The 13,232-nt window shown below is 33.0% G+C and overlaps 2 protein-coding genes across 2 annotated transcripts; both read left to right on the forward strand.

Annotated features, from left to right (window-relative positions):
* The first annotated feature begins 1,094 nt into the window (after positions 1-1,094).
* On the forward strand, positions 1,095-1,916 carry LOC127090090 (zinc finger BED domain-containing protein DAYSLEEPER-like). Its single transcript, XM_051029385.1, has one exon. The coding sequence runs from the start codon at positions 1,095-1,097 to the stop codon at positions 1,914-1,916; it is 822 nt and encodes a 273-aa protein (XP_050885342.1).
* Positions 1,917-2,006: 90 nt separating this feature from the next.
* LOC127090106 (zinc finger BED domain-containing protein RICESLEEPER 1-like) lies at positions 2,007-2,849 on the forward strand. Its single transcript, XM_051029386.1, has one exon. It carries the CDS (start codon positions 2,007-2,009, stop codon positions 2,847-2,849), a length of 843 nt encoding a protein of 280 aa, XP_050885343.1.
* The last annotated feature ends 10,383 nt before the right edge of the window (positions 2,850-13,232 follow it).

Raw genomic sequence — 13,232 nt, forward strand, 5'->3', positions numbered from 1 at the left:
AGATTTCACCTTCTCTACTCGGATCTTGCTCGTAGAAACTCTTGTCTCGACTCTTTTTGAGGTAAACCTGTTATTTTCTGCTCTCAATTTCACTTTGAATTGAAATAATATCTAAAAATTGCTTTTAGTCTTGATAGGATTTTATTTGAATTTTAATCTACTGGTTGATTTGTGTTCTCCTGACAAAGGGAATTTTTGCTAATGAGTTTGAGTTATGAGATCGGTTTAAAGGTCCCGGAGGATCTCAATTCTAGTCGATGTACTTCCTCTATAATGAAATACAAGTAAAAGATATTCAAAAGGTCAAATGATTTTGGTCTATATTATGGACTAAAGTTTTTTTTGGATCTTTTTTGCTTATATTTTGTTACAGAAAGAGTACTTAGAAGTTTTTGTCCAGAGGAGCTAGTGCTCTTGCGTAGTTTTGTTTTCCTATCTTGTTTCTGTTTCTTGTCCTTTCAGGTCTCCAATGTTCTAAGATAAAATAAAGGTGAAGCCTCAAACTATTTGTGTTGCGTTGCATATCTAACAAAACTATTTCCCAGTCTTGCAGTTATGCCTTGGAGTTGTTGAGATTCCGTGAGGCAGGAGTTGAAGTTATTGTAAAGGTAGTCTTAAACTTGTTCTATCATAAATTATCAGTCTAAGTCTTGTTATTAACATTCAGGTTTTGTTTATCATAATTCTTCTACAACATATACAGGATTTCAGAAAGAGATGGGACAGACAATCTCAAGCATTTTACAACTTATTTAGACAGGCTGACAGAGTTGAAAAGCTGGCCAGCGTTATCGAGAGATTGGTCTGTATTATATTTTGATAGGAAAACTAATAATGAATCATATCAGGACATTTTTACATACCATGTTTATGTTCGGATTATAGTAACTGAGGCCTAATATAGCTTTTTAAAGTAAAATACTTATTGTTGGAAAAAAACCATGCTGGAAATTGCTTCTAATTTACATAACAAAAGAAGATTATTGTAAGAATATAAGTGAATAACAATTTATCTTATGGCTTTTGCAGCTAGCTTCTCCTTATAGATCAGACGGATGCTTAAAACTTTTCAGCAAAATTCTAGTAACTTCGATATGGTTGGTCATGACAGTGTTATGGACTTTGAGACAGAAGAACATATTGGTTCTACACCTCCAGTTTCTAATAATGCTGGTTTGTTGCCTCAAAAGCGTAAAAATCGGTCAGAATCATGGAATCATTTTACATCGATGCCGTCGAACACAGAAATGTCAAAGTTAGCAAAATGCAAGCATTGTGGCTCCTTAATCAAGTATAATGGTGGAACAAGCGCTATGCTAGCTTATTTGAGAAGATGTAGTGATAATCCAGACAATGCGGTGAATGTGACGATGCATGAACCATCTTCAAGCTCAATGGAAAATAGGGAAGCGGTTGTTAATTCATCTCCTTCGGCTCCCAAATTTGACCAAGAAGTTATCCGAATGGACTTGACAAAAATGTTTGTAGCCATGGAACTTCCGTTTCAAAAGGTAGAGCATCCATATTTACATAGGTTCATTTATGGCTTACAACCAAAATTTAAGTTCCCATCACGCAATACACTAGCACGTGAGATTTTGAAGAATTGGGACGTGGAGAAAGCAAAGATGAAGACTATTTTGTCACAAAATTGTCGCCGAGTTTGTATCACTACAGACACATGGACATCTACCCAAGACTCTAATTACATGTGTCTCACAGGGCATTACATTGATAACAATTGGAAGCTACAAAAAAATATTTTGAATTTTACTCAAGTCACAGACTACACAGGAGAGATTATGGCCAAAACAGTTAAGAAGTGCTTAAATGGTTGGGAACTAAATCGTGTGCTTAGTGTTGCCGTGGACAATGCATCTTCAAATGACGTCGGAATTCAACATCTCAAAAGATGACTTCACTCTCAGAATGGCATAGTTTTGAATGGAGAATATCTTCATACACGTTGTTGTGCCCACATATTAAACCTTATTGTAAAGGATGGGATGAAAGAAGTTGATGATTCTATTGTAAGAATTCGTGCAGCGGTGAGGTATGTGAGGCGTACTCCTTCGAGGTTTCAGAGATTTAACAAATGTATTGATCATGAAACAATTGGATATAAAGGTTATGTTGGGAGAGATTGTGAGACTCGGTGGAACTCAACATATCTAATGTTAAAGGGTGCATTAAAACATAATAAGACCTTTACAGAGTTAGAATTCAAAGATCGGAAATATTTTAATGAAATGAGTAAGGACAAAGGAGTGCCTAGACCGGAAGATTGGGAGCATGTTGAGTTAATCCTTCCATTTCTACAGATATTTCATGAAGCTACAGAGCGTATTTCAGGATCTTCTTATGTGACAAGCAACATGTATATGCTTGAGGTTTTTGGTGTTGGAAGAAGCATTCTGAACATGTGTAATTCGGAAGATCAAAAGGTAAGGTCAATGGCTATAAAGATGAAGGCAAAGTACAATAAATATTGGGGAAAACCTGACCACCTTAACATGTTGTTATTGATTGCAATGGTATTAGACCCTAGATGTAAATTGAAGCTTGTGGTATGGATGGCAGCTAGGATTTATGATACTAGTGATGCAGAATATTTGAAAACCAAGTTGGGTTCATATTTGAAGTCTATTTTTGATGAATACTCTGGTAGGGCAGTGTCTCGTCTAGGTAGTTCAGTTAATCTATCAGGTGGTTTTAATGCAGTTAATGATCCGTACCATTGTGTTGAATTCTACCAATCAGATGAGTGCAGCACATCAGAGACAGAATTACAGAAGTATATTCAAGAAGAAGTAGAAAACCGTCCTCCAAATTTTGATGTGCTAGAGTGATGGAAGGTGAATTCAAGCCGATATCCAATACTTGCAAGCATTGCAAGAGAGGTTTTAGCCATACCGATATCCAGTGTAGCCTCTGAATCAGCTTTCAGTACCGGAGGAAGAATCCTTGATGCATATCGTAGTTCTTTAACATCGGCTAGTGTGGAAGCACTTATGTGTACTGAAGATTGGCTCAAAGGAGTAGTTCCATCTTTTCTTAGTAGTGAGGATCTCGATAATATTGATCGAATTGAGGATGGTAAGATGTCAAAAGATATAAAAACTAGTGTCTTATTACTTTATTATTACATGTTAAATTTTCATTCTTTCTTTTGCAGAACTATATTCTGCGCCAGATGCCAGAAGTTGCTCATCCTTTGTGTCAGTTGTTGATGATTGAGGGTAAGATTTTTTTCACTTAATATATTCTTTTAATAATCTAGTCCTTCATTCTTCTGCAGGATCTTGCGCCCGAGCGTGCTTTTGCTGATTTTGTTCTCTGCAATTTGGTGCAGATCAATATTACTTTATGTTTCAGTTAGTGTATTTCTCATTTTGCACGGTTATTAAATGAATCAATCTCTGCTGAATGGGATTGGAATTAATCTCTGTTAGCTGCTGATTTTGTTCTCTGCAATTTGGTGCAGATCAATATTACTTTATGGTTCATGATTATGTATGTGGATGTTGAATTTTGAATTATGTAGGATTGTTAGGTAAGGTTGATTTGAATGAATGTAATGGTAGAATGATTTTGTGGAAAGGGTACTTATTTTTGGAGGCCCAATGAAACTCATATGAAATTAATCAGTTAGTTGGAAATGAATAAATCTGTTAGTGAGGTTTCGACTCTCTGTGGTGCGTTTGTTAGCTTATCATGGAGCTCGATTTGTTCTTTTGAATCAAAATGTGCAGGTTTGGTTAGTGTGAAGAGTTAGTTAGGAAATTGGTTTTTTCTATTAGATTGAAATGTTGAGAATTTAGGTGGAAAGGTTTCAAATGAAATTCACGCGAAATGTAAATTTAAATTCAATTTCTGCTTGTGAAATACAGTAGTTATTGATCTATCTTGAAATGAACTTGGACTTAAATTGTAATTTCGTTTTAGGTTCGTTTCGAAGTCAATTTGAGAATCAGTTGATAGTGGAATTTCAGTTGATTTTAAAGTTAGTATTATTTTGCATATTCTGCAGAATGTTGTTAGCAGGGCAATGTTTGTGTTAATTTTTTTCCTGACAAATTATTGGTCTCGTTCTGGTGTAGCAGTAGGGCATTATCCTCATGCTAACTTGTTTTCTTTTTTTTTGCTTGGAATTGAATGATATCACATGGTGAAACTCATATTGCCGTGCATGGATGATTTTGCAGGTTGGAGATGGCTTGGATTGCCTTTGAAGAAGATGGCCATGGGAAATTGTGGTTGAAAATTGGATGTTAATGCTTATGAGCTTAGATTAAAAATTAGAACTTTTAGGTCACATGTTAGTTTAGGTTCACTTTTGGAATGTTCATTTGTAATGTGCAATGAGTTTATCATGGAAACTATGTATTAAGATGAACTTATGGTTCATGATTATGTATGTGGACCATTTTCTGATATGATATAAGTGTATAGCAGAAAAAGTTGTCGGCTGTGGCATTCGCTGATGAATATGAATTCAATTTTTTTAAAAATAAAAAAGAAACAGTTTTTAAAAAATCCAGATTTGAATTTAATATTTAAATTCAATTTTATTATAAAAACAAAAAAGAAATAGTTTTTTAAAATATATAAAAAAATCAGTTTGGAATTTGGTGAAAAAATTAATCCAATTTTTTTAAAAATTGGTTTTAAACTGGTTTAAATAAATTAAACTGGTTTAAAATTATGAACCGGTTCTGAATTGGTTTTAAACCGAATTGAATTGATTAAATAGATTAACCAGTTTTTGCTAAAGTGATTTTTAAAAACTGTATTGAACCATTAATATGGTTCGGTTCAATTCAATTCATGAACCACGAACACCCTAATTCTGATCATATAAACTAGTCAACCGCATTTTACTTTAGCCTAATGCTCAAGGAGCCAGTTAAAAGTAAAACTAGTACACGTCAAAGATCAAATAATACACTCTTACTAGCTTGCTCAAGACTATTCTATGAGCATACTAATTAGCTTTTAATTGAGAGCCACAAATTAAACAAAGATTTTGAAAAGACATTATGTCAATCAATACAATTACTAGTCTGCTAACTATAGTTAGGTAACACATGTTTCTCGGAGATTAAGCAGCAGGAGCATAGTCATAGTCACCATCGTCATCGTCGTCACGTTCCTTGTATGAATCTCCACCCCCATTGTGATAATATTCTTCTTGAATGCAAGCTACCAATGTATAACCAAACGATTCACCTTCACCGCTAAAAATTTTAATGCAACTTAGAGCAACAGCCATGGAGATGGATGCCATTTTTGCTGAGAATGAAGAAAAGAAAGTGAGTTGTAAAGAAGGTAATGGAATTAGCTATGAGTTGTGTTGTGCTTGAGTTGTATTTAGAGCCCAATTGGTGTTTATATAACAAGAAAATAATTCGTTAAACTTGTACCAGCACAAGCATCCCACAGAGGGAGTGTGGATTTATGGTAATGGTGTGTGCATCAGTCGTTACCTGAATGTGTGATGAGAACTTGTGAAGCCACATAGGCAATCGTCTTTACAATTCAGCTTACACGTTGGAAAACTAAGCCCAGAATCATAAAATGAATTAATGTCTGAATTTCAAGGGAATCTATTCGAACAAATAAAGTGTTGAATTGGATAGTAGAAAGTGGTATTACAAGTTGATAATAGACATAACAAAGTTAGAATCTTAATTGCTCCACTGCGTAGTCAAATGTCAATGGACAGCAACTATCAACTAACTACAGGAATAATATCAAGGTATATGTTACTAGGGTATGATCCATTGTTAGTCGTGATTCCGGATTTATGTTTGTTTGTGCATGAAGAGAGATGAGAGAGGTTAGGTTCGAAGAGAGAGAAAGAGAGGAGAAAAATGATTTTCTCTCTCTCTCGGTTTTTGTTTTTAATAGCCTTCCATGTTCCAGTTGATGCCAAGACATGGCTGAGTCATAATCTCTTAATCAGTTGACTCAACCAGTCAACCTTAGGATTCTATGTGCGGGCCTTGCCATGCTCCTCTTTCTTGAGTCTTTTGATCCATTTGACTCACTCTCAATATGTACATTCAACGCTTGTTATCATACAATCCAATAAAAGAGCCTCTGTTAGAGTCAACCCTGTGACTCTAGAGTAAGTCCCTCTCCTTGAGCGTTTGGGCCTCTGATTTAGCTCAGTTTGGGCTTTACCCCAACGCTTTTCTTTTCAAAACCCCCCTCCTTGTTTGGGCCTTTTATCCCATATTTATTCGTTTATTTTATTTTGTTATTATATATTTCTATTGTTATTTTCTTTAATGGGTAATGTTAACTTATCTTATACGAACATATATTAAGAATTAATTGTAGAAATATTTTTTTAGAATTTGTGTATTGTCTTTTTCAAAAATTTATAATTAATTTTTTTTTCTTCTATTTATGAATTTCTTAATATGAGCTCTTCGAGCAAAAGTTAGCATTATCCTTTCTTTATTTCTTTCAACTATTGTTTGTAAAGTAATATTTAATATATTTTTTTAATATTGTATTTTATTTAGTTTTATTTTTGTACATGTGTAAATACTTATGTGCTTCAATATTAGATGTGAATATTTACTTATTAACTCTTATTTTTAGGTCATTTAAATTATGGTCTAGTTAAAAAAAAGACCTTTTAAATCTTAGTTTATAAAAAAAACAATCTCATTATTATTTTCAATAGTAATCTTTTTTCCGTTACACTCATTTTTTCTTTTAAATAAAAAAAAACTTATCACCACAATTTCAAAATAATTGTTTTTCTTAAATAAAAAATAAAGTAATAACTTCTAATCATTTTCAAAACCAATTTTACTATTATTTCAAAACAAGAAAAAGAAGGCAATTCATTTCAAATTATTTCGCAACGCAAATCAAAACTCAATCAACATCGAATGTATTTTTCTAATCAAAATAAAATACATAATCATAATCAAACATCTTTTGACAAATAAAGATGAAAAATAAATGTGGTGTATATCACACTTTTCCCCCGAGAGTTTGGATACGAGGTATATATCTCGATCATCTGAGCGCGCTTCATCTTTTAAAAATAAACTCTTTAAGCCTCCAATCGCGACCACAAGCAATGGTTAACCGCTAGAATGTGATCTAAATATTCGTTCAATAAAATCAACCAACCAATATGTAGTTTTTTATCCATAATTATGTAGCTTTGAGTTCTCCATCACACTTGGAGATATATAGGAGCGATATTCAATGTCTCGTCGGACACTGATGGCAGACCGTCATTGCATGAAGTTAGCTGAAGAATCGAGTCAAAACAAGTGAAACATGAGCCAAAATAAAGAATAATTACCAAAGAATGAGGAAAAATAGCTAAGTGTGAATATTTGTGGACTTAGTGAAAATTTGAATGAAAAAGGAGAGAAAAAAAGTGCACCTTCAAAAATAATCACATGCACCATCACGCAGCATCGCGCACACGATAGGGCCATAAAAATTGCATCGTGCGTGCGATGCTAGTCATCACGCACACGATGGTACCTTTTGTTGCATCTCGAAAAATACGATCTCTCGCGATGGTTGCGAAAAAGATGATTTGAACAAAGTCGCCACTGAACTTTATTTATTCCAATGAAGGAATAGGAAAATATCTATAAAACCTTTAAAAATAGAATAATGGTCGTCGCAACCATATTCGGGTTCGGGCGTCGATTACGTAAGGGGAATGTATTAGCACTCTCCACGTCCATTGTACTCAACGGGAACCTTTTAGTTAATTTTGCGATTAAATGTTAACTTATATTAATTGTTTTCTTCGAGTGGATAAAGGATTGAAAAGAGAAATGAATGGAAACCTCAAGAGGAGAAAATGGGAGGTTTTTTTATTAGTGTGCTCGCCAAGATCTCGCAATCTCGTGTCTATGTATCCTTATATTGCAATAAGGAAGTCAGAGCATTCGTAGTTTATGGTAGCCAAGAGTCTTGGTTGATAGTTTTTAAAGGACGAGTGTTTAAGTCGCATTATAATGGTTAAACATTGACTTGTCTACTCTCAGTGGAGGCTTAAGCGCTAGTTTGTATCCATGTTAGAAAGGACTAAAAAATGTCCGTTTATGAAAAGGTTTTCAATCGCACGGGGGTGAGAAAAGAGTTTGATTAAAGTTGTGTCATGGTGAACACATGTCTAGATCGCATTATAACGGTAAGACATGGCTTGCTTACTCGCGGCGGAGGGTTAAGCGCAAGTTTGTACGCGTTAGAAGGGATTAGATAAATGTCCTATTATGGAAGGTTTTCGATCACACGGGGATGAGAGAATAAGTTAAACTTGATGTGTTGTATGATTTTTAGGTGAATGACGAATATTCTGTAAGAACAAGACGTGAGTCTTGGAACCAATGAATCGGAGTATTGTCGGAATGCTAGACTCCAACAATACCTTTTTCATTCAATGTATTCATAAAATTTCAAAGGTTCCACCGGAATGCTAGACCCCCATGACCCCTCTTTTCATGCAAGTGATTAGTTATTTTAGAAACGAAAAGAGTGAATAAAAAGAGTGTTTTCTCGCATTAGTGAAAATAGTTTGTGAAATGGTTTAAAATGATGTGAGGTGCTTATGAAAGAAAAAAGTTTAGTGAGATTTTGAAAAATGTACTTGATTTTGATCAAATACCTTTTATCTTAGTATTTTTGAAAGGTTAATTTTAATGGTCACTTTGTCTTTTTGGATTAACAATTATGCATCAACTAAAAACACAATAAAATAAACTAAATAATAAAGTAATAAAAAAGATAATAGAAATAATAAAAGGGAGGGGACACACTATCAACGCAAGAGGTAAAAAAAATTTAAAAAAACTAAAGGAAATAAAAGAAAGAATAAAAATAAATAAATAAAGCAATAATAATAAAATAGTAAATGATAAATAATAAATATATACAAAAGACAAAAATATGCTGAAAATGGGGGGTGTAGGTAGGAAAATGCTCTAGGCCAAAAGAATGGAGTCTCATAATGGTGCATAGAGCAATTAGGAGGTGTCAGAGATACTTCATCTTCCTCAATCCCATATTTGGTTACTATTTTCGTAGCAATAAAAATGGAAGAAAATTGGTTCCAACGAAAACGTAAAAACACCATAACTTTCTCAAATTTTCACGGAATTAAGCAAATAAATAATAAAAAATTATCTACTTGATTCCACGAATACAATGGTATATCCAAAATCAGAAGATAAACAACAATTTTTTTTTAAATCAACAAAAATGTAGCAATATATATTTGCTTGATTTGACCATTTTATTCACCTTCATGACGAACGAACTATGAATTCATACTCGGGTGATGTTAGGAAGTTATTGAATATATCATTTATATAAAAACAAGCATCAAATTTTATTTGATCATTTTTGTTCATGGAGGTTTAAGAACACTTTAAACTTTTGATTATTAAGATACTAAATAAATAAAGTAAGAGTAAAAATGCAATAGAATTTAATAAAGAACAAGCATAAGAGCTATTTAAACAACAACAAATCACTTTTGCTTATGGAGATTCAAGAATACTTTTCAACTCTTGATTTAAAATCAATTTTCCATGCAAAATGGTGATGATTAAGGTACTAAATAAATAAAACAAGAGTAAAAATGCAATAGAATTAAATAAAGAACAAGCATAAGAGTCTACCTATTCAATAAAAAGAAAGAAATGACTTGAAAGAAAATAAAGAGAAAAATGAAGAGAGTGGTGGTGTCATTTGTGAGTGGAATGATTTTTATTTATAGGCTCTAGAAAGGATAGTTTATGAATTATGTAAAGAGTGTGAGTGCCTTCTAGAAACTTATTTAATTAAATATTGAATAATTATGTAATATATGCATGGAATAATAATGTAATATATGCATGTAATAATGATGTAATAAATGAGAGATATTTTGGATCTTCTAGAAACATTGATTTTTATTTTATGATGCATGAAAATGATTAATAAAATTCAAATGGATATTTTGATGATAAATCAAATGATCATGAATTTATTTTTTTCAATATGCATATTGAAAAAATACAATTTTAGTCCATTTCTTCAACATGTAAAATGTTGACTTTTGTTGACTTTTTTACTATAATGCATATATGCATTATTATGGTGATTGTATTTGATGATAAAAATGCATATGACTAAAAATATAAAGCTTGACAAATGGACATGTATCAGATAAATTTGAAATACCCTGACAAAATTGGGATATGACACAATTTTCTGGGCTTTTTGTGATATGGTTGGTCCATCCTGAGCTTTTTTAAGGGAAATTTTTGCATTTTGATAAGGGTTACAAAAATTGGAGAGTAAAGCACGATTTTGAGAGCACCAAGGGTGATTTTTAGGGCATTTGAAGTCATTGGAGGTCATTACTTCAAAAGAATTCATATGTTATTTTCATCTATCAGTTATGGTATTGTTATCTAAATTATGAGTAGTTAAGCTCCTCTAGGTTATGTTGTGTTATGATAAACTTATTTTAATATTGTTGGATTCTATGTAGATTTAACTTTGTATGAACCTTTTGATTTATAATGCCTTCAATTGCATATTGTTCTTAATATTTTTATGTGAGATACTCTTTTAAATTGATTTTGGGCACATATGGAATACTGACCATTAGTCTAGGTGTTAGACCTAGGGCAATTGTTGTACTTACCCTGGTTGAATATGAATAGGAAACCCCGAGTAATGGCATAGGGAATCAATGTTATGTACATCGCCTAACCCTACTTACACTGACAGACTAGGGATATAAAGCTTCAAGTTATGGTTAGTGAGTTATTTCGTGAGGGATCGGCTATAACGGCTGAAACTCGAAACCCCCCATCTTTTTTACTAGTTTTTATACATTTGTCTTGTTAGAAGCAGTCCTTGTGAATTCAATTTTTTTATTACTTCGACATTATCGGTACACTTGCCAAGAAGTCATCAAGTTTTTGGTGTCGTTGCTAGGGACTGTTGATATCTCAACAAGGCAACGCTTGTGATACGCTTGGGGTATGACACCTTTTTTGGGCTTTTTGTGATACGTATGATCCATACTGAGCTCCTTTTAAGGGGAATTTTGCATTTTGATAAGGGTTACGAAAATTGGAGAGTAAAGCACGATTTTGAGAGCATCAATGGTGATTTTTAGGGCATTTGAAGCCATTGGAGGTCATTACTTCAAAAGAATTCATATGTTATTTTCATCTATCAGTTATGGTATTATCATCCTTAGTACTCTAAGGGAGCCCTTTTTGCAAATGTGTGTTGTAGGTTGGTATTTGTGAAAAGATTTGTGCAAACAAGATTGGAGAGATGAGAAAAGAATATACATATTATTTATAATTTGTTGTTTGAATGGATAAACTCATTGCCTACGTACCATCACAAAGGTAGGATCAAAACCTTGTAGTTCGGGGTAAAAATCTCAAAATATTGGTGAATTGATTTGATCAAAAGCCTTAAGGTCTTTTGTTATCAAAGGGAGAAAATTCAACATAAACCAACAATCCACCATGTGAGGAGAGCTTCAACATACTAGTGAGGGATCCATCCTATAATAAGTATGGAAGACTTATAGTCCAATCACTAAGGATAAGGTGAGGTTTACATCAACCACTATGATAACTCAAACTTATGGCTAATGTTTATGAAAAAAAGGCTTTAACAAAGGTGGCCATTGGAACCACAAAAACAACTTGAAGTGAGTTGTATTTACAAGTTAGAAGTATTCACAAAATGAAGTCAAAGTTAACTTAATGTTCATTCATAATAAGTATTAATGAAAAGAGTTTGAAAAATCAAAGGCATAATGCCTAGGTTTCTAGTTTGAAAATAATGTCAAAGTTTGCACAAAATGAGTTTGGCTTGGGTTAGAGTGGAGAGAAGAAGAGAAGGGCTAGTCCTAAACATGCAAAGATGAGAGAAGAGATAAAACCCTTGGAGTTCCTTTCTTGAAATCATAGAGATGATTCAAGATGCTCCTTTCCTTTGGACTTAGCAATCACTCAAGCAATCAAACAAATAATATATTCAAGCTTCTAGGATCTCCATTTGGCTTGTCTTTCTTAACTTGATTATTCATGACAATGGTCTTTCTTACTATCTCAATATGGAATCCCTATCACACAAGAACAAACAATCAAAATGTTCACAACACAAATAAGAGAAATGGACAAAGAATGAGTTTAGATTAAGGGTCTTTTGAAGTCAACTTTTAAGATTAAGCATTCTAAAGGCATGAGGCCTAGTTGCTCTTCAACAAATTTAGCATTCTAAAGGCATGAGGCCTAGTTGCTCTTGAACTCCTTTAAGCATAGGTAATGTCCTAATTCTAAGTCCTTTCTCCTTTTTGCATTGGGTTCACACAAACAAAGACAAAACAATCACAAAGTAACAATATATTTATATACAATAATGAGCTCAAATGAGCAAAAGGAAAATGACATAAGCATAAAATATAAGCTCAAATGAGCAAAGGGAAAAGGCAATATGAATAAATGAGCAAGAAAGTAAATTGCATTAAAGTAAATTGCAAGAATTAAATGCTTGAATTAAAAGTTAGTAATTAATGGTTAATGTTAGTGTGTCATAAGACAATTTAGCGTTATGTTAAGCAATCGTAAGTGGACTAATGTAGTAGTCACACCTATCTGAGGTCGGTCAATAAAACTATAGGCAAATAAACATAAGTTAGAGATCATGACTACTAAGCCAAGTTCCTACAACTTGCCATGCCAAAAGAAAAGAAGAAAGGCCTTGTATGGATTTTAGGTTTTTTGCTTGACCAATAAGCAACCTATCTTGGACACAAAGCAACTCACTTGATCTTTGATCAAGTTGAGTTTGATTTGGATCAAAGAAGGTTAAGCCTCTCATATGTCAAGACTAACCACAAATCATTAACTCATTGGCCAAAAGAAAAAGAAGAAGAAAAGAGATGAAGATGAAATGAACAAAGTGAGAATTCAAATGGCATAATCAAAACACAATGATCAAATGTGAATCAAAATCAACATCAACCAATGTAAAACAGAAGAGAAATCAAGGTTAGAAGTCAACAAGGTCAAACATATTTTTTGGTATTTTTGAAATTAAAATAAATGAAAAATTAAAATGGACAAAGTATGGTCAAACCTCAAATTCAATTCAAATCAACTTGGATAAGTACAATTGAATCATCATAGGTCTAACATGGTCAAACAAGGTTTGACAAATTT

The sequence above is a fragment of the Lathyrus oleraceus genome, chromosome 1, assembly GCF_024323335.1.
Source record: "Lathyrus oleraceus cultivar Zhongwan6 chromosome 1, CAAS_Psat_ZW6_1.0, whole genome shotgun sequence".
Classification (NCBI taxonomy): domain Eukaryota; kingdom Viridiplantae; phylum Streptophyta; class Magnoliopsida; order Fabales; family Fabaceae; genus Lathyrus; species Lathyrus oleraceus.

Coding starts and splice junctions, on each gene's coding strand:
- LOC127090090 (XM_051029385.1), top strand. CDS start 1,095: ATGGTTGGTCATGACAGTGTTATGGACTTTGAGACAGAAGAACATATT.
- LOC127090106 (XM_051029386.1), top strand. CDS start 2,007: ATGAAAGAAGTTGATGATTCTATTGTAAGAATTCGTGCAGCGGTGAGG.